This window comes from Oreochromis aureus, linkage group 5 (genome assembly GCF_013358895.1).
Source record: "Oreochromis aureus strain Israel breed Guangdong linkage group 5, ZZ_aureus, whole genome shotgun sequence".
Lineage (NCBI taxonomy): Eukaryota > Metazoa > Chordata > Actinopteri > Cichliformes > Cichlidae > Oreochromis > Oreochromis aureus.
The window spans coordinates 39,793,524-39,814,165 of record NC_052946.1 but is presented as its reverse complement, the minus strand read 5'-3'; the positions used below and the strand labels follow the sequence as shown (position 1 = coordinate 39,814,165).

The window sequence follows — 20,642 nt, the reverse complement described above, 5'->3', positions numbered from 1 at the left end:
GTGTTCGCCCAGGGCGCCAAACAGGCTAGGACCGCCACTGAGTGGAAGAAAAGTTGGTCCTTACCAACACAGTAAAGGAAATATCTTTTAAAAATCCTTCATCGTTTTTACCCCACCATAACTTTTCTTGTACGATGTAAAAAAAGACATTGATGTAAACTGTTCACGTCAGAAAGAGAGGATATTTCTCAGTTATATTGGTCCTGCTTATGCACTCATTTCTGGCAAGATTTTTGTTGTTTCTTTATCTATTCTGACTTCTCTCTCTGTTATGGAAAATATTGTTTGGCTTTTTTTATTACTATGCCAATAGGGCAAACGAATTTTATTTGAAAATTTCATATACATAAATTCAATTTTTTTTTTTAATACAAAACCATCTTTTCAGTGCTTGAAAATTCGTTTGTATGTGCATAAAAAAGATTTGTATGTGTAAAAAAAAAGTATGTGTAAAAATACACATACAAATCTTTTTTATGCACACACAAATTCTTTTTGAACATACAAAGCCTGATTTACAAGTACAAAATATTTATGACCACAATTTGAGCCCATACAGCTGATACTAGAAAGTAATATTAACGCCGTTATTCCCATCACTGGTTGTGAATAACATCAAATCCATCCAAGAGTCTGGGAACCTCTTGCTGCTTCATCACATCTTGAACTACAAGTTTTTTTGTTTTCTATCTTTATTAGCAATTCAAACATTACAGAATTAAATGAGCAAAAGACAATGTCAGGGGGTTTCCTGTAATAACAATTAGACACAGGCTAGGGGTTAAATTAAGATATTAAACAAGCAGCATATGTTCATAATTGCTTTTATACTATGGGAATGTTGTATAGTTTTAAAATATTGTCTGGTTTCATTTATAAAGCATTGAAAAGACGGTTTTGTATTGGATTTATGTATATGAAATTTTCAAATAAAATTTGTTAGCCCCATTTGCAGAGTAATCAAAAAAGCCAAACAATAATTTCCATTACAGTCAGAACAGATAAAAGACACAACAAAAATCTTGCCAGAAATGATTAGTACATAAGCAGGACCAATATAAGTGAGAATTATCCTCTCTTTCTGACGTGAACAGTTTACATCAATGTCTTTTTTTAGAGTAGAATAGAATAATCCTTTAATTGTCCCACAAGGGGAAATTTGGTTGTAACAGCAGCCAGAAAGACACATATAAAAACAAACAGTACACAGGACACAGAACAGAAACATACACATTTTTTCTTACATATTTACATTAAGGACAATGGTTACTATAAACAGAGTACTGTACAGTTATTAAATTAAATATAAATAACTACAGATAAGAGGCAAACCAGGTTGTAGTGCGAATCAGTTGGTTAACTTATTGCAGTTACAGCACTGATGTAAACATCTATGTTTGTTGGGAGCAGTTCTGATTGTACAGTCTGACAGCTGCAGGGAGGAAGGACCTGCGGAAACGCTCCTTCATGCATCGAGGATGCAGCAGTCTGTCAGTGAAGGAGCTCTGCAGTTCAGCAGCATTTACATGCATGGGGTGGGAGACTCTGTCCATCAGAGATGTTATTTTGGCCAGAGTCCTTCTGTCTCCCACCACCTGCACTGGGTTCAGGGTGCATCCCAGAACAGAGCTGGCCTTCCTGATGAGTTTATCCAACCTCTTCCTCTCAGCTGCCGATAAACTGCTGCTCCAACATACAACACTGTAAAAAATGACAGATGCCACCACAGAGTCATACAAGGTCTTTAAAAGCGCTCCCTGTACTCCAAATGACCTCAGCCGCCTCAGCAGGTAGAGTCTGCTCTGACCCTTCCTGTAAAGAGCATCAGTGTTGTGGCTCCAGTCCAGTTTATTATTCAGGTGAACACCCAGGTACCTATAAGAGTCCACTATCTCAATGTCCACTCCCTGGATGTTCACCACAAGAAAAGTTATGGTGGGGTAAAAACGACGAATGACTTTAAAATATATTTCCTTTACTTTGTTGGTAATGTCCAACTTTTCTTCCACTCCAGGTCTCGGTATAAATTATTCCAGTAAGCAACGCCATTGGGACACAAGTTCTGTTCGTACGTCACGGTTATTTTTCTTCTTTTTGGCGGGGACACAGATCTGTTCAGCAGAGGAAACAGCAGGATCCAGCGGCAGAGGGCTCAGAATTCATACATGATGTTAAAACACCAGCAGGGATGGCGTGAAACACTGTGGCATAGTCCTTTTGCTAGAACAGGAATTTTGAACTACAAGTCCCAGGGATAGCGTCGCCTGTGTTTCGTCATCTAACGTCGACTCGTTCTGTTGACGTCGTGTGCGACCGCCGGGAGAAGTTTGAAAATAAACGTGAAAGTTTTTTTCTCGTGAAACGTTGAGTGTCGGTGCGGTTCGAGCTGCTGCTGTGAGGCTGAGCTGTGAGAGTTTGTACCGAGGAGGGAGCGGAGCGCAGAGGGAGCTGCTACTCAGGTGAGCGACGTGTGAAACGCAGAGAAGCTAACTGTGTCCGACATGAGGCTGCCGCACACCGCCGCTTCCAGTGCGCTCAGAGGGGCTCGGCGCCTTATCTCGCCGCGGTGGGACCCGGAGGGAGGGACAGGGGTGACGGGGGGAGGGCAGTCGGACAAAAATGAAATAAACAAAAAGATGCGAGTCGAGTTAGAGCGAGTTAGCCGAGTTTGCTAACTGCTAGCCGGGCTGAGCTTACCCTCTGACCCCTGAGCCCGGTATCCGTGCAGAGGCCACCTGTTGGTGCACAGGTGTTTCCAGCTGTCACAGCTGTGTTTGTGTGTGAAGAAGCCTCCCGTAATGCCTGAGCGCAGAGCCTCTCTGAGACGGCGGCTGGTGAGTTACAAAGCCTGCTGTTGGTCGGACAGCAGCAGGTTGGACTGTGCTTACAGCACTCAAAGTGCGGTTTGACTAACAACACGTATCGTAGAAAATATAACATCACCGCTCACCTCTGGATTTTCCGCAGAATGAGGCTTTTTAAATGACCCGAGTGCCTCCTAGGTGTAACACGATATCAGTTTACATCCACGTTTTGCTTGAAAAATAATAATTATAAAACATTTCAAGTGAAATTAAAAGCAGTAACCTCCTAACGGCTCTTTCAACACCTGACTTTAACAGTATTTGAAGAAGCACCGAGTGGATTTGATGACAGAAGAAGTTTGAAAAAGTCCTAAAAAAGTTAATTTTTACTTGTCTTTGTTATAATTTATATCTCTTCATAATTAAACAAATATGTCATAAAGATGCATGCTGGCTCATGATTGTTCAGCACAATTAGGATTTTGCATACTGGTACAGTTTAATCAGAAAAGGCATTAGCAGGTTTTTAAGTAAGTAAGGCTTATTTTTATATGCTGCTTCTCAAGTACGAAACTCACAAGTGCTTCACAATACAGAACACATACAGCAGTTAATATGCTACAAAAACTAAATAAAGGCAAGCCTGCACAGGTGAGTATCAGCAGTGTCCACAGAGCTTATGTCCAATGGAAGCAAGTTTCACAAACACAAAACTGCGCTCTCCTTCTGTCTTTAGCTGGACCTTGGTACAGCCTCCCAGGATTAATCGTCTGACTTCAGAAATCTAAACCACATGGATGGTTTTAGTAACTCACTGATGTATGGAGGCGTCTGATCATGGAGGACAGATCACCAGGATTTTAAACTGCACATTAAACTTTATTGGGAGCTGGTGTAAGGAAGACAGAATTAGTGAACCAAACCAGGCCATAAACAGATGTTATTCTAGTCTTTTGAATTAAATTAAATAGAATTTTGTACTTTTATCCACTCATACTTTCATCCATCCCCCAAAGTAAAATCAGGATTTTAATCAGTTTCTGTTGTTTTGGGTTTAATTTAGTTTAAAGTCACATGCTTGTGGTTTTAATTATATGTGATCCAGTTTTGCTCACTTGTTGAAGTCACTCCACAGTTCCACTTTGAATCAGTGCTATTAAGCATCATAGCATCGACAAACTGCTGGAGACACTCCTCAGAGATTTCGGTCCATGTTGACACGATGGCATCACACGGCTGCTGCAGAGTTTTGTGACATGGTGCATTATCCTGCTGGAATCAGCCATCAGAAGATGGCACACTGTGGTCGTAAGGGGATGCACATGGTCAGCAACAGCAACATTACTCAGATGGTGTAAAGAGAAGAAATGACCTCCATACCATTACAGCACCAGCCTGAAGTGTCTATGATGAATAAAACTGCACAAAATTATTTTTCTCTTTAACTTTAGCTCCACATCTAATACAGCACTGAATAACTGAATTATCTGCCTCTTCCTCTCTTCCAGGCAGCAATGTCTTCTGCAGACGAAGAGCCGTCGGCCGCCATCGCGGCCGCCCTGACGTCTGCATTATCGAGTGCCGTGTCAGCTGCCATGGCGGTTGCCATGGCTGTTGATTCAAAGGCGGATCTCTCCGCGTTGCTCGACGAATGGGAAGAAGCACAGAGAGGCCCCACAGAGCAGCTGGTGTCCGTCTTAAACAGGTTTTGTTTTTGTTTTTTTAAGCTTTTAACGACGCAGATGACGTGTGATGTCAGAGCCTCTCAGTCTGTCTGTGTCTGTGGGTCCATCTTGAGTAGAAATCCTGTCTCATCAGTGTGTTTTCTGCAGAATATCGGAGCTGATTGAAAAAGAGACGGGAGAGTATCACAGAGCAGACCCGGATCCGTTTGATGACCGTCATCCAGGTGAGCCCTGGACGCTCAGCCCTTATGTTGCATGTTTTCCACACTCGGTTCCGTAAAATGATTTCAACAACCAATCATTCAAATTGTTCAGACTTTTGTGACTCGTGTGTAACGTTGCAGGACGGGCGGACCCTGACTGCATGCTGGGACAACTCCTGAAGATGCTCTTTATGAACGATGACTTCACTAATGCAGTAAGGACTGCTACTTGTTTTTGTCCTCTTGTAAACCAAATGATGGAGTGTGGGTCCGAGGGTGGTGTGCGTGACATTTAAAGTGCGACAAGTTGGTTTTTGTGTAAATGTTCTTAGTTGCCTTCATCTATCATGTAGAGTAAACGTCTCTGTGAGCCGTCAGCTGGGGCAGCCTTATCAGGCTTCACGCTTTGAGTACAGAAGCTCCACCCAGCAGCCATTTAAGCCTTTAGCTGATGCCAGGATTGTATTGTATTGAATCTTTATTTTGCACATGTTAAAATAGTATAACAACAACAACAACAACAGAGGAAAAATGAGATGAACAAACAAACAAAGCAAAAGCACTTTGTTTTCCTGTTTATAGGCTGCTCATCAGAAATTCTTCATTACAATTTGTTACATGTATTATTTATTTATTTATTTATTATTTTTTTATAACCCCAGTAACACGTCAAAAGAGATACAAATTTACAGATATATACTTATATAAGCATAATTGTGCACCCACACACACACACATACACCTTGTTATTGTGAAAGTAGTGGTGAGAACGCCTGATCAGAGCCCCGCCTCCTACGTTTTGCAAAAAACGTATTTTTGAACCGCTGTTTAAACTGAGGAATGCTGGGACATTGCTTCAGTTCTTCACTTAGTTCCACAGCTTCACTCCACACACACACACACACACACACACACACACACACACACACACACACACACACACACACACACACACACACACACACACACACACACACACAGGTGCAGAAAGCTTTCAGTGTTGTTTGATACATGGATGTTTTAAATTTAGTTCCCTCTTCAAACTATCTCCGTTCCCTTTTAGAAAACAATTTTAGAATATTGTCAGGAAGTAGGTTGTGTGTTGCTTTATACATAATTTGCGCAGTGAGAAAACGAACCAGATCCGTCAATTTAAACTGGGAATCAAGCAAATCTGCTTTAAAGTCTTTGTTCACTCTCCTTTCTTTATACAGCCCCATCAGTGCCACTGTACCAATATGTGTCCGCAGTTTAGAAACGAGGCCGGTGAACGTTGTCTTGAGCAGGTAGCTGGACAGTTTGTGCGACACTGTAAGTTTGTTTTTGTGTTTCACAGCTGCTGGACACGTACATAATGACCAGCAGGGAACACAGCCTCAACACAGCAGCCTGCCGCCTGCTTCAGAACATTTGCCCGGGCCTGGAGACGGCCGTCGTCTTCCAAGAGAAGGTAAACATTATTTAGACATAAATCACTGTTAGATTATAGAGCTGGTGTGTGTGCGTTCAAAAAAATATTATGTATAAGTCTATAAAATGTCCTAAAAATATTTTTACTATGAGGGATCACATGTTTGGGGTGGTTCATGTGGAGTTAGAGGATTTGGGTTTTGTTAATTTATACAGTTCTAATAAATTACAGTGTATGGATGTGCATATCAAAACTGAAATCCACCTTAATAATGTGCATTTCTTTTCATGATGATAGGGTGATACGTTTTAAAACGTTTTTGCCGTGTAGATTAAAGAGGAAGTGATGGTTGTTCTGTAGGAAATATGGGAATAAATAATTTGAGTAATCATCACAGAGACATTTATAAAAAGGTTTCCGACATGTGACTCCTGTGAGCAGAATAAGCACTTGTTTCTGATAGGCTGTTCCTGTTCTTTGCTCACCTGTGTTTGCGCTGTGCTCTCTGTGCAGGAGGGTCTGGCTGAAAGGTTGTTTGGCTGGGCTCGTGAAGCAGAGCGCCCGCTGTGTGTCTACGCCACGGGACTGCTGGCCCGAGCCATGAGCAACCAGGAAGTGGCGGCCAACTACAGAGAAGAGAACGCTCAGCTGGTCGGTGGCAGTAATTAAAGACTGTATGTAAAAGATGGACATGGCTGTTGTGACATGATCCACAGGGTTCTAGATTCCATATTTGGATCCCTCACCACTGGAGTTTTATCATTTTGTAGTTTGAAAGTGATGATGTTTGGATGAGAGGATGGCGTGCTACGTTATCAGCTAATGCTAGTTAGTTTTGTTAATGTGCTGCATGCATAGACCAGCAGCAAACATGTTGTTAGTGCTAAGAGTGTGCAGCATCCTAGGGTTAAGTCTGTTTGACCACAGACTTCATAAAGCATGAAGTCTGTAATGGCTGTAATCCTTTATATACAGTCTTTGTGCTTTTTTAGAGGAACTGCAGTTTTTGCATCAGCGTCATAAAATCTGAGTTTCCTCATCCTCCAGGTGCCGGTTATGATCAAGCGGTTGCACGAGCTGCAGTCTCAAGAGGCTACGAGTCACTTTAGTGCCACCCACACCTCAGAGAATCTACCTCAGGACTCTCAGGCTGAAACTGCACAAACCTCAAGCGTCACAACAGCCCAGCAAGACACGACGGAGGAGGAGGAGGAGGCGAGAAATGAAAGAGCTGGGGAGAGCAGCAGGACCACGTCCAACACCAAACCCATGTCTCTGCTCGGCTCAGCTCAGAAGAACGGCGGCCGCAGCAGCAGCTCTACTCGACTGCTCCCAGGCTTCGTTTACCAAGTCGCTCCGGACTCTGCGTCCAGGGAGACGGAGGACATGCAGGGAGGAAGAGGTGGAGGAGGAGCGAAGAAACAGGCTATAAAGGACAGCGGGAGGAAGGCAAAGCAGAAACTGAACTTTACCAACTCCTCCGGCAGGAGTGGAGAGGACGCAGAGAGGACCGAGGCCAGCGAACAGCCGGCCAGCACCTCCTCATGGTCTGAGATGAGCTCCGTGATGATCGGCACCGACTTCTGCCTTTCACCGCTGAGCCCGGCCATGGAGCAGCGCCTCATCCTGCAGTATCTGACCCCGCTCGGAGATTACCAGGAGGTAGGCACGCAAATCTGAAACTGTTGGGAGAATGAAAATAATTTTAACAAGTAGAAATTCACAACTGATGACCCCCCCGTGCTTGAGTCTGATTCTTCTGGAGGTTTCTTCCTGTTAAAAGGGAGTTTTTCCTTCCCACTGTCACAAAGTGCTCGCTCAAAGGGGGTTGTCTGATTTTTGGGTTGTTTGTTTTTTCATAAGGGTTTACGTTACCTTGCAGCAGGAGACACGTCATTACAGAGACAGAGCATCAGGCTCATGAAAAGCTGGTCCCTGGATAACCCACAGAGCACCTGCAGCAGAGATGTTTTGAACGTTGTGCTCCAGCAGTCGTAGTTTATGAAGACTGGGATATTTTGAAAGGATCTGACTCGTTCACTTTCAGCTCAACACAGATGTTTTTCTTTTCTTTTCAAATTCAGTCGTTGCAGATTAAGGACATTAATTCAGCTTAACTCACCTCCCTCTGGAGACATTAAAACAGCTTTTCCTACTTGCTGTAAAGCTTTCCTTCTGTGAACATGATTAATGGTCAGTTCAGTTTCCCTTGGAAAATTAAATAGATGCTTCTCCTTGTGTGCAGCTGCTGGCTGTCTTCATGCAGCTGGACACGCGGTCGCTGCTGATGAACTACATCGACCTCAGACAGACCAACAACGTCCAGCTCACCTTTGACGCCCTGCTGGTAAGGATGACGGCGTTCCTTTTAAAAAATGAATGTAGAGGGAATTTTATGAAATGCTGTGGATGATTTTGTGCTTTGATGCACGCTGTGTAAAGCGTTCGTACATGCGTGTATATGATACTCATACTTCATGCTCAGAGAGAGCAAGTCCTTCCAGTGTGTCAACATCTGTTTGGTCACTTGCTGTTAGATCATTTTAATTCAGTTACTTTGTTCCATGTTCAGCATTGATACGTTTGTTTGAACGACTGCCTTAAATGGTAAATGGACTGATTCTTATATAGTGCTTTTCTACTCTCCCTGAGTACTCAAAGCGCTGTATACAACATGTTTATGTGTTCTGATTGGGTTAAAAGTTTGCATCCCTTTCCTAACCTTATTGTGACAGAACTTACTGAGGGTTTTTTTAGTGATCTTACAAAAAGCAGTAAATCTTCATATCGAGATGCTTTAATGAGCCTCTCAGCAGCTCAGATCACGTTTCTCCTTGTTTGTCAGTCCAGCCCCTCCCTGCTGAGTCCCAGCGTCTGTGTGTGAAAGATAATCCAGACCTGCGGGTGGCTCTCAGCCCCATCACCACAGTTTGTTTCATTCTTAATGTGATGAAACTGAGTTCAGACTAAACTCCTTTGTAATTTTGAGGTCTGTGTCCTCAGAGATATTTTACGATAAAGGCCTTTTTTCTTTTTTTTAACGCTGTCGTACTTGGTCACATGTAGGGAGACGTCTTCCATCTCTTAAGTTGTTTGTAGATGGTACACACTGTTCAGTGCTTCCTGTGTAGAGGTTTTGGAGGAACTAAGAGGCTCTTCTGATAATGGACAGGTGTCAGATTCATTGAAAATTTGATGAATGCTCCTGATTCCAGCTTAATTGATCCGTCATGTGAGTAGAGAAGCAGTAAAAGTGGAATTCATTCGTCTGTAAGCTGATAGGCAATCGTAGGTAATTGCTGCCTCTGGCGTTCAGTAATTCTTCACCAGAGAAAAAGGAAATTAAAATTACATTAAAAATTGTAAATGTCTTCTATTTAAATTGGTAGCTGATGCAGACTCTCACATAGGTGAAGCTGTGAGCTGTGAATATTACAGGGCTGATGTTGGAAGACGGCTGCATGTTTATTCACTCTTGTTTCAGTCTGTAGTCGTGTGGTGATTATTATTATTATGATTAATATGAATATTTTTGTCTATTTCTATGCCATTTTAGGGATTGTTGATTAAAGCAAAACAAACTGAAAAGGAAAACTTGAAAACAGGAAAAAACCCAAATATAACATTTTTTGTATGATTTTGATTTAAATGAGTAAATTTTATTTTTAAGATGAAATTAAATCATTTTCCCCTTGTCAGTAAAATCAGTTCATCAGTAAACCCACTCACTGTGGTTTGTTTCACATCTACACGAAACCTTTAAATCTTCCTCGTTATATTTGCTGCACCGTGTCGTCTGATAAACTGATGTTCGCTGTTTGCAGCCTTACTGTGTGTCGTTGCTCTCTCGTCAGTATCTCGCCTCGCTGCTCCTCCATAAGAAGTTTGCTGCAGAGTTCATCGCTCACGGAGGAGTGCAGAAACTCCTGGAGATCCCGAGGCCTTCAATGGCAGCAACCGGAGTTTCTCTCTGCCTCTACTACCTGGCGTATAACCAAGACGCCATGGAGAGGGTAAAGCTAACCCACACTTTTCTTATTATGTGCAGAATTATTACAGCAACCGTAGCTCAGTTGTCGGTGAACACTGTCCCGTGTTTGCAGGTGTGCACGCTGCCCGACGGCGTGCTGTCCAACACGGTGTCCTACGCTCTGTGGCTGCTGGAGTCGTCCCACGCGTCAGGCGTCTGCCACGCCACCATGTTTTTCTCCATCTCCTTTTCATTCCGAGCGGTGCTGCAGCTGTTCGACCAGCAGGACGGCCTCCGGAGGCTCGTCAACCTGGTCAGCCGTGAATCTTTGCTCTTAAATTATTTAAAATAATTTCAGAAGTAATCATTTCTTTGGATCGGACACTTTTAGCATCGTCTCCTCTTCTGCTTGTAGATCAGCACTCTGGAGATCCTGAACATGGAGAGCGAGCTGTCCAGGCTGAGTGATGACCAGGTGTTCTCCAGCAGGCAGACAGCCAAACACACCTGCATGGCCCTGCGCAGGTAAAACGATGGGTAGAAACACGAAAACAAAAATCCTTATCTGACATAGCACCCATGTTTTATTTAGATATTTGTACATATATAATGTATTTCTTTATTGTGTTGTCGGGTAGAAGTAAATAAGTACTTTTCACGGACTCGACATGCAGGCAGTTCCTCTCTGCTTGTGTCAAAGTAGGTGAAAGTGTGAAAACACTCACTGATTATCGATTACTTTGTGAAGGTACTTTGAGGCTCACCTCGCCGTGAAGACCGAGCAGGTGAAGCAGTCCCTGCACGCATCAGACGGCAGTATCGTCATTCCCCGGCAGCCGTTTTACAAGGTACTCGATGCAGTTTGTGAGTCGTTGTCGCACTTTTTTATTTAAACCGCAACAACAGATTTCTCCTGTGGTCAGTGAAGATGAAATGCTTTTGCTGGTGAATCTTTGTCGTTTGGTCAGATTTCATTTTGATCTGTAGTTTAAAACTTTGTTTTATAGTTCTGCCATCATCATGTGACTCGGTGACTTAGCCTGGTTCTGTTTTTGTAAGAGAAGCACCGCCTTATAACACAGCTCTTAAACCACATTTGTGATCTGGATTTAAATATTTGGATATAATATTTAAATACGGGGATTTTAACGTTATAATGTAGCATTTAAGCTGTTTCATATTCACCTATAAGTTATAGTGATGCTTCAAAATCCGTAACATATAACCTCATAGTAGCTGTTTGTTTGCTCTAAATGACAATTTAAATGTATAATGTTTATGATATAAGGACTTAAAGTTTAAAAATGCAAGGTGTTCAAACACTGAGCACAGACTGAATATAAAACATGGGCGTAGCAGCCGTGACATTTAAGTCTATGGAGATTAATTAGTTTTGGCTCTTGGCTTCATATACAACTCGTGAACGTTAGTATTGATTTGTCGTGTATGTCTGTGGCTTCCTGCTTTCAGGCCTATTCGTACACCAGAGAGCAGATTATTGAGATGATGGAGTTTCTCATCGAGTGTGGGCCTCCTCAGCTTCACTGGGAGCCGGTCGAGGTCTTCTACAAGTTGTCCTGTGTCCCCTTAATGCTGCAGCTCATATCTACAGCCTGCGACTGGAGGACTTACTTTGGCAGGTAGCCCTGCTCACACACATACCTGTGAGCACTCGGTGGGAGTTATTATGATACAGGAAGGAATCAGTGGAAAAGTAGCTTTGCTTACTTTCTGCTTCTGTTTTGCTCTTGTCTTTGTACGCAGCGCTGATGTGTAACTGGAGTCTTGCTTTTTATTTGTCACCAGGAGTGACACTGTGCGTTATGCTTTGGACATCCTCTCCATCCTGACGGTGGTTCCTAAAGTCCAGCTGGTCCTGGCAGAAACCGTAGAAGTTCAGGATGAAACCAGGTCCCCCGTTTCCACTGTGGGTCAGTAAATCTGGTTGTTTTCTCCTTTAGTGCTGCTAAAACTTCTGTTCGTTTCCAGCTCCATGTAACATTGAATGATTCAGGATTTGAAATAATCTTTATGTATCTTACACTGACACAATCCAACTGTCTTCTGATTGGCTCCACTCTCAAACAGAAGGTTTGGACAGAGGGTGGGTGGGGCTTCTGTGCTCAAGGCTGATGGTATTAGGGATATCCTCCTCATGGACATCATGCAGATCCAAGAGTAGATAAAACTGAGCGCTCAGAGCAGCCTGGCTTACTCAGTCTCTAAACGTTAAAGTTATTAACATTCATAAACTTTCACCGCTGGAACTTGATGCATATGACAGTAAATGAGGAAAAGCACAAAGGCTCCACTGTAATTGAGACATTTTGTTAACCTTTGGGTGTTCTGCGCATGACTGTCTCTCACCTCTGCTTCAGGTATGAGCATCATTCTGGGTGTGGCAGAGGGCGAGGTGTTTGTCAACGATGCTGAGATCCAGAAGTCTGCTCTACAAGTAAGGAGAAGGTTTAAATATCTTAATGAGACATCTTTAATAACCTCCAGAAAAGGGTTTGCCCAGAAATGTGCAGAGTCTGTGGGCTTTTAGGTTAACAGCACATGAGCACACATTCATGAAGGATCAGCACGTTATCATTTATTGCATCAGCCTGTCAGACCAGGCTGTGAGGTCTCAGACGTCCCTCCTTATAAACAAACTTTAAAGGCGTATTTGCAGGTATCGGCTCATGAATCTGAATGTTTAAACTATTTTATCAGATAAAACTGTGTTTTAGACGCAGCGTTTGTGCAGCAGTCTGATGAAAATGGTCTTTCTTGTTTCCTCTCTTTCCTCCTAAAATCGTCGCAGGTGATAATAAACTGCGTGTGCGCCCCTGACCAGAGCCTGAACTCTGTTGGGGCTTTTGCCGTCACCCCCCTCAGGCCATCACTCCATCCCCAGCAGCCCCCCGCCCCTCACAATAGGGTGCTGGCCCACATGTGGCACGTGGTGCAGAACAACAATGGGATAAAGGTAAGAGCAGCAGACGAGCGGTGGAAATTTTCCCGGTTTGATCCCGGGGGGAGACCCGATCCTTTTGGGGCATCTGCCAAAGCAAACATGTGGAGCGACCCGCTGTGGTGAGCCCTGTTTTAAAAAGAGATCACCTGAAAACGAAATGCTTCTCGTGTTCCTCGTGTCGTCTCCAGGTGCTGCTGTCCCTGCTGTCAGTGAAGATGCCCATCACGGACGCCGACCTGATCCGCGCTCTCGCCTGCAAAGCTCTGGTCGGACTCTCTCGCAGCTCCGCCATCAGACAGATCATCAGCAAGCTGCCGCTCTTCACCAGCAGCCACATTCAGCAGGTGCGCACAGGTGTATCATCTGTGTGAAAGACATTTTAATGCATTTGTGGCAAAATAACAGACTGAAGTTTAGGGTGGCCGGACAGTGGTGACGAAGCCGCTGTATAAACTTGGATTTTGAACGCTGAGTGCGCTTTCCTCGCCTCACTGTGTCCAGAAATCAATTTACATCCATCTGCAAACGGTCATCTTCTGAAAGGCTTCCCTGCTACCTTTTCATAAGCACTTAAAGTTGCACACTGTGGTTAACTGCAGCTTATAATATAAAATATTAAAGCTATTATTAGAAATCTTAATTTCATGGCTCCAACTCGTGCACAGTTATTTTACTGAAGAGAAGTCAAACAACAGGAGAGCTTTACTGACTGCAGGTCAAAAGTTAATAAACTATTACTTTACTATTACTAAAGGCTTTTCTGCAGGAAGTGAGGGTGTTAGCAGCGTCCAGCAGCTGCTCGTTGGCCTGCAACACGCCGCCCTCTTTATAGGAAACGTGGGCGGTAATTGGTGTGAGCAGCCAGCATTAGAACAAAGCAGACAGGCATGCAAAGCATAATAAGGTCCAAGTAAAATTTAAATATTGGTATTTATGTGTTTTTTTAAACTCTGTGGAAAGAAAATTTGAATCTTTTGAAACTGGAGAGAGAAAAAAAATCGATTTGCATATATGAGTCATTTCTGCTTCATCCGGCAATTTTATGTTGCTTATTCAGGTTTTTCAGGACAAGAAAACTGATGATGTAGAGGTCCCCAAAACTACATGATACATGAAGGTTTAACAGACCAGTGTGGTGCAGTTATAGTAACACTGCAGTTGGAGGATTTTCTCATCGTGTTCATGCACTGTTTTCTGTCTCCAGCTGATGAAGGAGCCCGTGCTGCAGGACAAACGAAGTGAGCACGTCCGCTTCTGCCGCTTCGCCGCCGAGCTGACCGAGCGAGTGTCTGGCAAACCTCTTCTCATGGGCACGGACGTGTCGTTGGCTCGCCTGCAGAGGGCCAACGTGGTCGCCCAATCACGCATCACGTTTTCCGAGAGGGAGCTCCTCGTTCTGATCAGGAACCACCTCGTGGCGAAAGGACTTCATGACACGGCAAACACGCTCGTCAAGGAGGCCAATTTACCCGTAGCGACCCTCTGTCCAAACCCCTCCCCTTCCTGTGTCACCCCCCCGCCCTCCGCCTCAGTGGTACCCAGGACTTGCAGGTTAGCCGGCGGGATCGCAGCTCGCATCGCCAGCCATGTCGGAGCCTCTCCCGTGTCCTCAGGTGCTTCAGTTTCTCCTTCCCTCTCTTCTTCTCGACCCCTGCCACCTCCTCACCCTTCGTGCTCCTCTGCATCTACCTTTGCCCACCCCACTCCTCCTCCCCCTCCTCTTCCTCATCCTTCACCTCAGGGACAGGCCTCATATCCACTTGGCCGGATTTTGTTTTCACGGGAACGTCCGGTGGCCCCGTGCAGCTCAGGGAAAAAGCTTCGTGCACTGAAACAGAAGTCGGATCACGGTGCTTTCATACAGGTCAGGGTTCGATCAGTCACCAGTATCATGGCAGTCCTCACACAGGGACACGGTCTAAGCTCAGCTACTCTTTCTTCCCTCTCTGTCAGACTCCAGCAATGAAGAAGCAGTTGGAACGCCACCTTCCTTCCCCTCCAACGCTCGACAGCATCATCACCGAGTACCTGAGGGAACAACACGCCCGCTGCCCCAACCCGGTCACCACATGCCCCCCTTTCTCTCTTTTCACGCCCCACCGCTGCCCGGAGCCCAAGCAGAGACGACAAGCCTCTCCCAACTTCACCGCCCGCCTGGGTGCCAGGGTGCTGTACCCCAAATATGGAGGTGTGGACCGAGCGTGTCTGGATAGACATCTGATATTTAGCAGGTAAAGAACAGACTCACCTGTGCAGCAAAAACGGTTATTTGGCTTATTTTTGGCTGTTTAAGATTGACCTCTGCTTCTCCACCCCTCTGCCTCTTTTCCCTTCGTCGAGGTTTCGTCCAATGTCGGTGTTCCACGAGGGCGACGGAGACGAGAGCGGCTTCACCTGCTGTGCCTTCTCAGCCTGCGAGCGTTTCCTGATGCTGGGAACCTGCTCTGGTCACCTCAAGTTCTACAACGTCCTCTCGGGAGAGGAGGCGGCCAACTACACCTGCCACACGTCTGCCATCACACACCTCGAGCCCTCCAGGGTATCTGCACAAACATTTAAACACACCTGTTGTTATCCTGCACAACGAGCTGGGACGTGCAGCAGCACTTCACTACATGACAGACAGTCGCTCTAGTTTAAGCAGGTCCCAAACATTTGCAGATTTCATGCTTTTTTTTATTTGAGGCCACGGTCCTCGACCGGGTCAGGGACAAATTTCATTCTGCACTGAGTATATTTGAGTTTCTGATGTAAGAAGACGTCTGGTGGTGTGGATTTGTTTTCTTCTATAACATCAGCTGACCTGCAGGCACCGAGGCGGTCCTCGACTACCTGAGCTGACGTTATGCTCAGTTTTTTGTGTTATGAATAGCGGCTGTAGCCTCAGCTCTTTTTGTGTGCTGTTGTTCGAAAGTAACCATTTGTGCTTCTTAGGATGGGAAACTGCTGCTCACCTCTGCTTCTTGGAGCGTCCCTCTGTCGGCTCTGTGGAGCATGGATGGAGTCTTTATCAAAAAGTAAAACTGCCACACCCTCACACTTCACTTTTAATTTTACACACCTGTGTATACACTACATAGACCCCCTGAGGTGTGGACTGTGGTCTTCATGGTGTTGATGTGTCTTTTTTCCCCTTCAGAAACTCCTTCGCAGACGATCACTACGTGGAGTTCAGTAAAAACTCTCAGGACCGAGTCATCGGCACCAAAGACCAAGTCGCAAACGTAGGTCGCCCAAAATGTTCTGTTCTGCCTCCTCTCATCATAACAGTAGGAAGAAGAGTTGATATTGATAAAACTGGAATCCCTTAAATTAAAAATCTTCATTTGCATTTAAACTACTGACACCAGGAAAACGTAGATTTGGAGTTCATTTGATTCTGAGGTTTGAACGTTTGTCTCGTGTTTCTCATTGTTTGTCTTCGTGTCCTGAAGATCTACGACATCCAGACGGGTCAGAAGACCCTGACCCTCAATGACCCTGCCCTGGCCAACAACTACAAGAGGAACTGTGCCACCTTCAACCCCACCGACGACCTGGTGCTAAACGACGGCGTGCTGTGGGACGTGCGGGCGTCGCAGGCCATCCACAAGTTCGACAAGTTTAACATGAACATCAGTGGGGTCTTCCACCCCAACGGCCTGGAAGTCATCATCAACACGGAGATCGTATCCTCTGATGCTGCCATATAATGCATATTACCTGATAAAAACGATAATGTCAGTTTGGGTGGGTCTTACAGCGCAGTCTCCAAAACTATCGTCTGAAATCAAAGTTTAAGATCAGATTATTAACCATAGCTGTAATAACGACGGAACAAAACGAGCTGCACGTGTTTCTGCGTCGCCCCTGTTGTGTCGTAGTCGTGGCCCTTGACAGTAGGTGTCAGTGGGACCTGAGGACCTTCCACCTGCTGCACACCGTCCCCGCCCTGGACCAGTGCAGGGTGGTCTTCAACAGCAACGCCACCATCATGTACGGAGGTACGAGCTCAGGTGTCCGAGTCATTACGAGCACAGCGAGGGGCCGAATCACCGCTCTGACGTACGATGACCTGTTTTGCTCTCTTCCTGCTCTCGCACACAGCTATGCTCCAGGCCGACGATGAGGATGACGCGATGGATCAGCAGATGAAGAGTCCCTTCGGCTCGTCCTTTAGAACCTTCGATGCTACGGACTACAAGCCCATCAGTAAGGCTTCACTTCCTCTCACTGTTGGTCAAATACAGTATATATATATATGTTTTTCTCATATGTGTTTTTGTTTTTTAGCCACTGTGGACGTGAAGAGGAACATCTTTGACCTGTGTACAGACACCAAGGACTGCTACCTGGCTGTCATTGAGGTACTTCAGCATCTGTGCTATCAGAGGGTTTATTGTTGTTTCCATTACAGCCCATGCAACCCTGTAAGACCGCAGACATGCTAACGGGCTGCGTTTACTCTGCAGAACCAGGACACAGCGAGCTTGGACACAGTGTGTCGTCTGTACGAGGTGGGACGACAGAAACTAGCAGAGGAGGGAGACGACGACGATCAGGTGAGCGTTTGCTGAGCAGCTTTGTGTTTTGATGACCCCACCTCCACGTGGAGGCTCGTCTCTGACAACAGCTGGTTGGAGTCCACGGTGTCCCCGTCACTGTGACCACAGTTAATAAACTCTATTTATTTATATTTTTGTTTTTAATTGAAGCCGTGTGTGACTGCTCAGGGAGCGGACCTGAAGTGGAGATGAGCTAAAGCCGAGCAGTTTTATCCAAAAGCTTCTTTTTCTCTTACTTTTGATGCTTTTGTCTGCTGTTTCTTCTTCTTCTGCTTTTTCTGTTCTTTAATTTATTATTATTATCTGTGAAACTTGTTTTACTGAGAAACTTCCTCCCGTTGCTGTTTCTGCCATGTAAGGTCGTCGCGATTGAGTTCATTTTTTAAAATTTAATTTGTGCTCTTCCAGGACGACGAAGATCAGGACGATGACGATTCCTCTGACTCCGACGACGATGACGACGACGATGACTTGGACACAGACCTGCTCATAGAGGAGCTGGCCAATAACAACGAGGCAGAGAATGAGGAACAAGCCGACTCGCCCAGAGACGAAGAGGTACCCGACCCCTGAATCCATCATCCAATCAGCTTCTTTTATTTTTCACTTTTCTGTGAAAGGATGGATGAAGACAACACTTTGAAATGATAGTTTACTGAAAATATAAATGTCTTGTTTTGTTTAACTTTATTTATTTACTTATAGTAAATATGATCTATAGAAGAACTTGTTGTTCATATTGTGGTTACACAAAGTATTAGTAAAATTTACTTGTTACTCAGGTTCTTTGTTTATGGATGATTTATTCTGAGCCAACAGGATCACTCAGCGTTGTCATTGTGACAGCTAATAACTAAAATAAAAGCAGTTACATTTAAACAGTAATGCTCCTTTAGCTTGTTTCACGTATTCACATATTCATGGAAACTCGAATTAACAGAGACATTGAACGCACCGCACCGCCTGCTGTAGCAGATGGGAGAGAGTGCGTTCTTCGAGGCTGCACTTCATCTCTCACAGTGGATTTAACTTAACCACAATACTGCGACTTGTGTTCTTTATAAACTTGAGTCCAGCTTGGAGGCGGCGGCACTAAAAACAGTCCGTGCTGGTTGTTTCTTCCAAACTGTTGAAGTGATGCGACTGCTTCCCTCGCGTCAGAGGAGAAAAAAGCAGTTTGACTCATTAAAAAAGGTTTTTTTTTGTTTGTATTTCTCAGTTCTGGGTATTTCCGAGTTTTAGGTTTCAGGTCTTCTCTGGTCCTCACGGTTCAGACTGCACTGGGGAGACTAATCTTTTTTCCTTTAACGCTCAGATTGCTGATCTTCTGGCTGGCGACAGCGATGACGACAATGACAGCGACGACAACATCGACTCAGAAGACTGGGAGAGCATCAATGATGACTCTGAGCTGTTTCACGCTAACGGATCAGAAAGTGAGTGATAGTCCAGGTTTGTTTGGTTAAGTCTGTTTTACCTTCACTCCAGCTTTTTACAAACTCAGATCTGGGCGGTGAGGACGCCTGATCTACAAAAACAGCCTGCATAAATACATTTCAGAAATTAATATTGTTAAAAATGAGAGAGAACAGCACTGCACGTTTTGGATTTAACATGGACAGAATGTGGAGTCATATCTGGAGAGCATCACACCGAAACTGGATGAAAACCCCCAGAAAGAAATCGACCTGAGCTTTATTCCTTCATTTTTGTTCTTTGAAATAAGGCCGTTGGTTTGACGTGAACCCTGTGTGTGTGTGTGTGTGTGTGTGTGTGTGTGTGTGTGTGTGTGTGTGTGTGTGTGTGTGTGTGTGTGTGTGTGTGTGTGTGTGTTGCAGTTCTCTCTGAAGCGTCCGATGACGAGTTGATCCAGTCCATCCGTGACCTCCATGACCGATGGTTCTCCTGACCTCAGCGTTCTCATTCGTACCTGTTTAATTCCTCGTTTCTCTTTTAAGCAGGCAGGTTGACTGTGAACACGCTCGTATGCAAATCAAATTTCTGCAATATTCTGTTTCTCTAATATATATTTTTTAAATTTGAGAGAGATGTCAGAGATGACGAATAAATATTTCCCAGTGTTTGTGGGGCCTCAGATATGCTGACTTGATTTTCTTCCTCTTGGTTAAATATTGAGTTTGAAATTTTGAAACACCTTTTTCTCCTCATGATTGATCAGTGCTAACTTTGTCTGAACTACAAAACGAGTGAGAAACACAAGCTGTAGTTTTTCTATAAATCAGTCGATCAAGTCCTTTCAACTCTGAGCTTTGAGCTTAATATTCATATAAAAGCAGTTAATGAGGTAAAAAAAGAAGGAAAGACTTTAATATACACAAAGTGTTGAGGTTGTTTTCAGCAGATGGTAAAGATTGGATTTTTTTACAAGTTTGGATCAAACTGGATGGATTTAGGCCAGCCTTCTTCTTATTGGCTGCTCCTGTCAAACAGAAGGGTTGAACAGCAGGTGGGCGGGGCTTCTGTTCTCACAGGACCATGTGCTCGAGCCTTCAGTACTGAAAGGCACTTCTTGCTGAGTGTGTCGGTTCAGTTTGATTGTCCTGGTAAAAACTAACTGCAGAGCTGGAGGACTGTGAGGAAGCAGCAGAGACAGACGGCAGCAAATACCAACAGCTTGTACTGGACCAGCAGGACAAAGCCTGGTTTAAAGATGGTTGTCGAGGATTCCTAGTCCTTTTGGTTTGGATCTCACTGAAGAGCGGAGCAGTGAGAAGCCGGGAGGGGAAAACAAAGGCCTAAAGATTTGGGACAAGAGCCTCCCGATGGCTCTGGGTCAAAGAGGAGGACAATTGCTGGAAGCTGAGGCGAGAGCGGCACGCCACAGCTGACCAGGCAACTTCGGGGTGCTGTGATTAAAGCTGAATCCTCTGTATGATGGTGGGAGGTCTAAAATGCTTGTAGGAAAGCACCTCAGAGGATTTAATTAAGTCATTACTGATGTGGAGAAATGACCCCAACCTTTAGAGGGAAAAGAAGGATTGGTGATGTGTGTCTATTGAAAACATCACCTTTCTGACAGCTTACAGGTGAGGATCGTGTAGA

General features: G+C 44.6%; 1 protein-coding gene across 2 annotated transcripts; it reads left to right on the top strand.

Annotated features, from left to right (window-relative positions):
- The first annotated feature begins 2,295 nt into the window (after positions 1 to 2,295).
- LOC116317066 (DDB1- and CUL4-associated factor 1-like) lies at positions 2,296 to 19,676 on the top strand. 2 transcript variants are annotated; one of them, XM_039612512.1, is made up of 30 exons: positions 2,296 to 2,459; positions 4,313 to 4,509; positions 4,637 to 4,713; positions 4,834 to 4,907; positions 6,029 to 6,142; positions 6,617 to 6,754; positions 7,151 to 7,765; positions 8,349 to 8,450; positions 9,958 to 10,116; positions 10,207 to 10,386; positions 10,489 to 10,598; positions 10,822 to 10,921; positions 11,544 to 11,713; positions 11,880 to 12,004; positions 12,452 to 12,528; positions 12,883 to 13,047; positions 13,224 to 13,379; positions 14,240 to 14,899; positions 14,989 to 15,266; positions 15,376 to 15,574; positions 15,970 to 16,052; positions 16,175 to 16,259; positions 16,470 to 16,703; positions 16,925 to 17,018; positions 17,122 to 17,226; positions 17,308 to 17,381; positions 17,487 to 17,576; positions 17,988 to 18,137; positions 18,895 to 19,015; positions 19,418 to 19,676. In XM_039612512.1, exons 2-30 carry the CDS (start codon positions 4,319 to 4,321, stop codon positions 19,486 to 19,488), a joined length of 4,797 nt encoding a protein of 1,598 aa, XP_039468446.1. In that variant the 5' UTR covers positions 2,296 to 2,459; positions 4,313 to 4,318; the 3' UTR covers positions 19,489 to 19,676. The 2 variants fall into 2 exon arrangements, with proteins under 2 accessions (XP_039468446.1, XP_039468445.1); XM_039612511.1 differs by lacking the exon at positions 2,296 to 2,459 and adding an exon at positions 2,577 to 2,834.
- Positions 19,677 to 20,642: the final 966 nt, after the last annotated feature.

Excerpts from the sequence above, each read along its gene's own strand:
- LOC116317066 (XM_039612511.1), top strand. The coding sequence starts at position 2,799 with ATGCCTGAGCGCAGAGCCTCTCTGAGACGGCGGCTG. Across the intron at positions 4,714-4,833 it reads GTTTGATGACCGTCATCCAG|GACGGGCGGACCCTGACTGC; the intron begins GTGAGCCCTGGA and ends GTAACGTTGCAG. Across the intron at positions 16,704-16,924 it reads TCATCATCAACACGGAGATC|TGGGACCTGAGGACCTTCCA; the intron begins GTATCCTCTGAT and ends AGTAGGTGTCAG.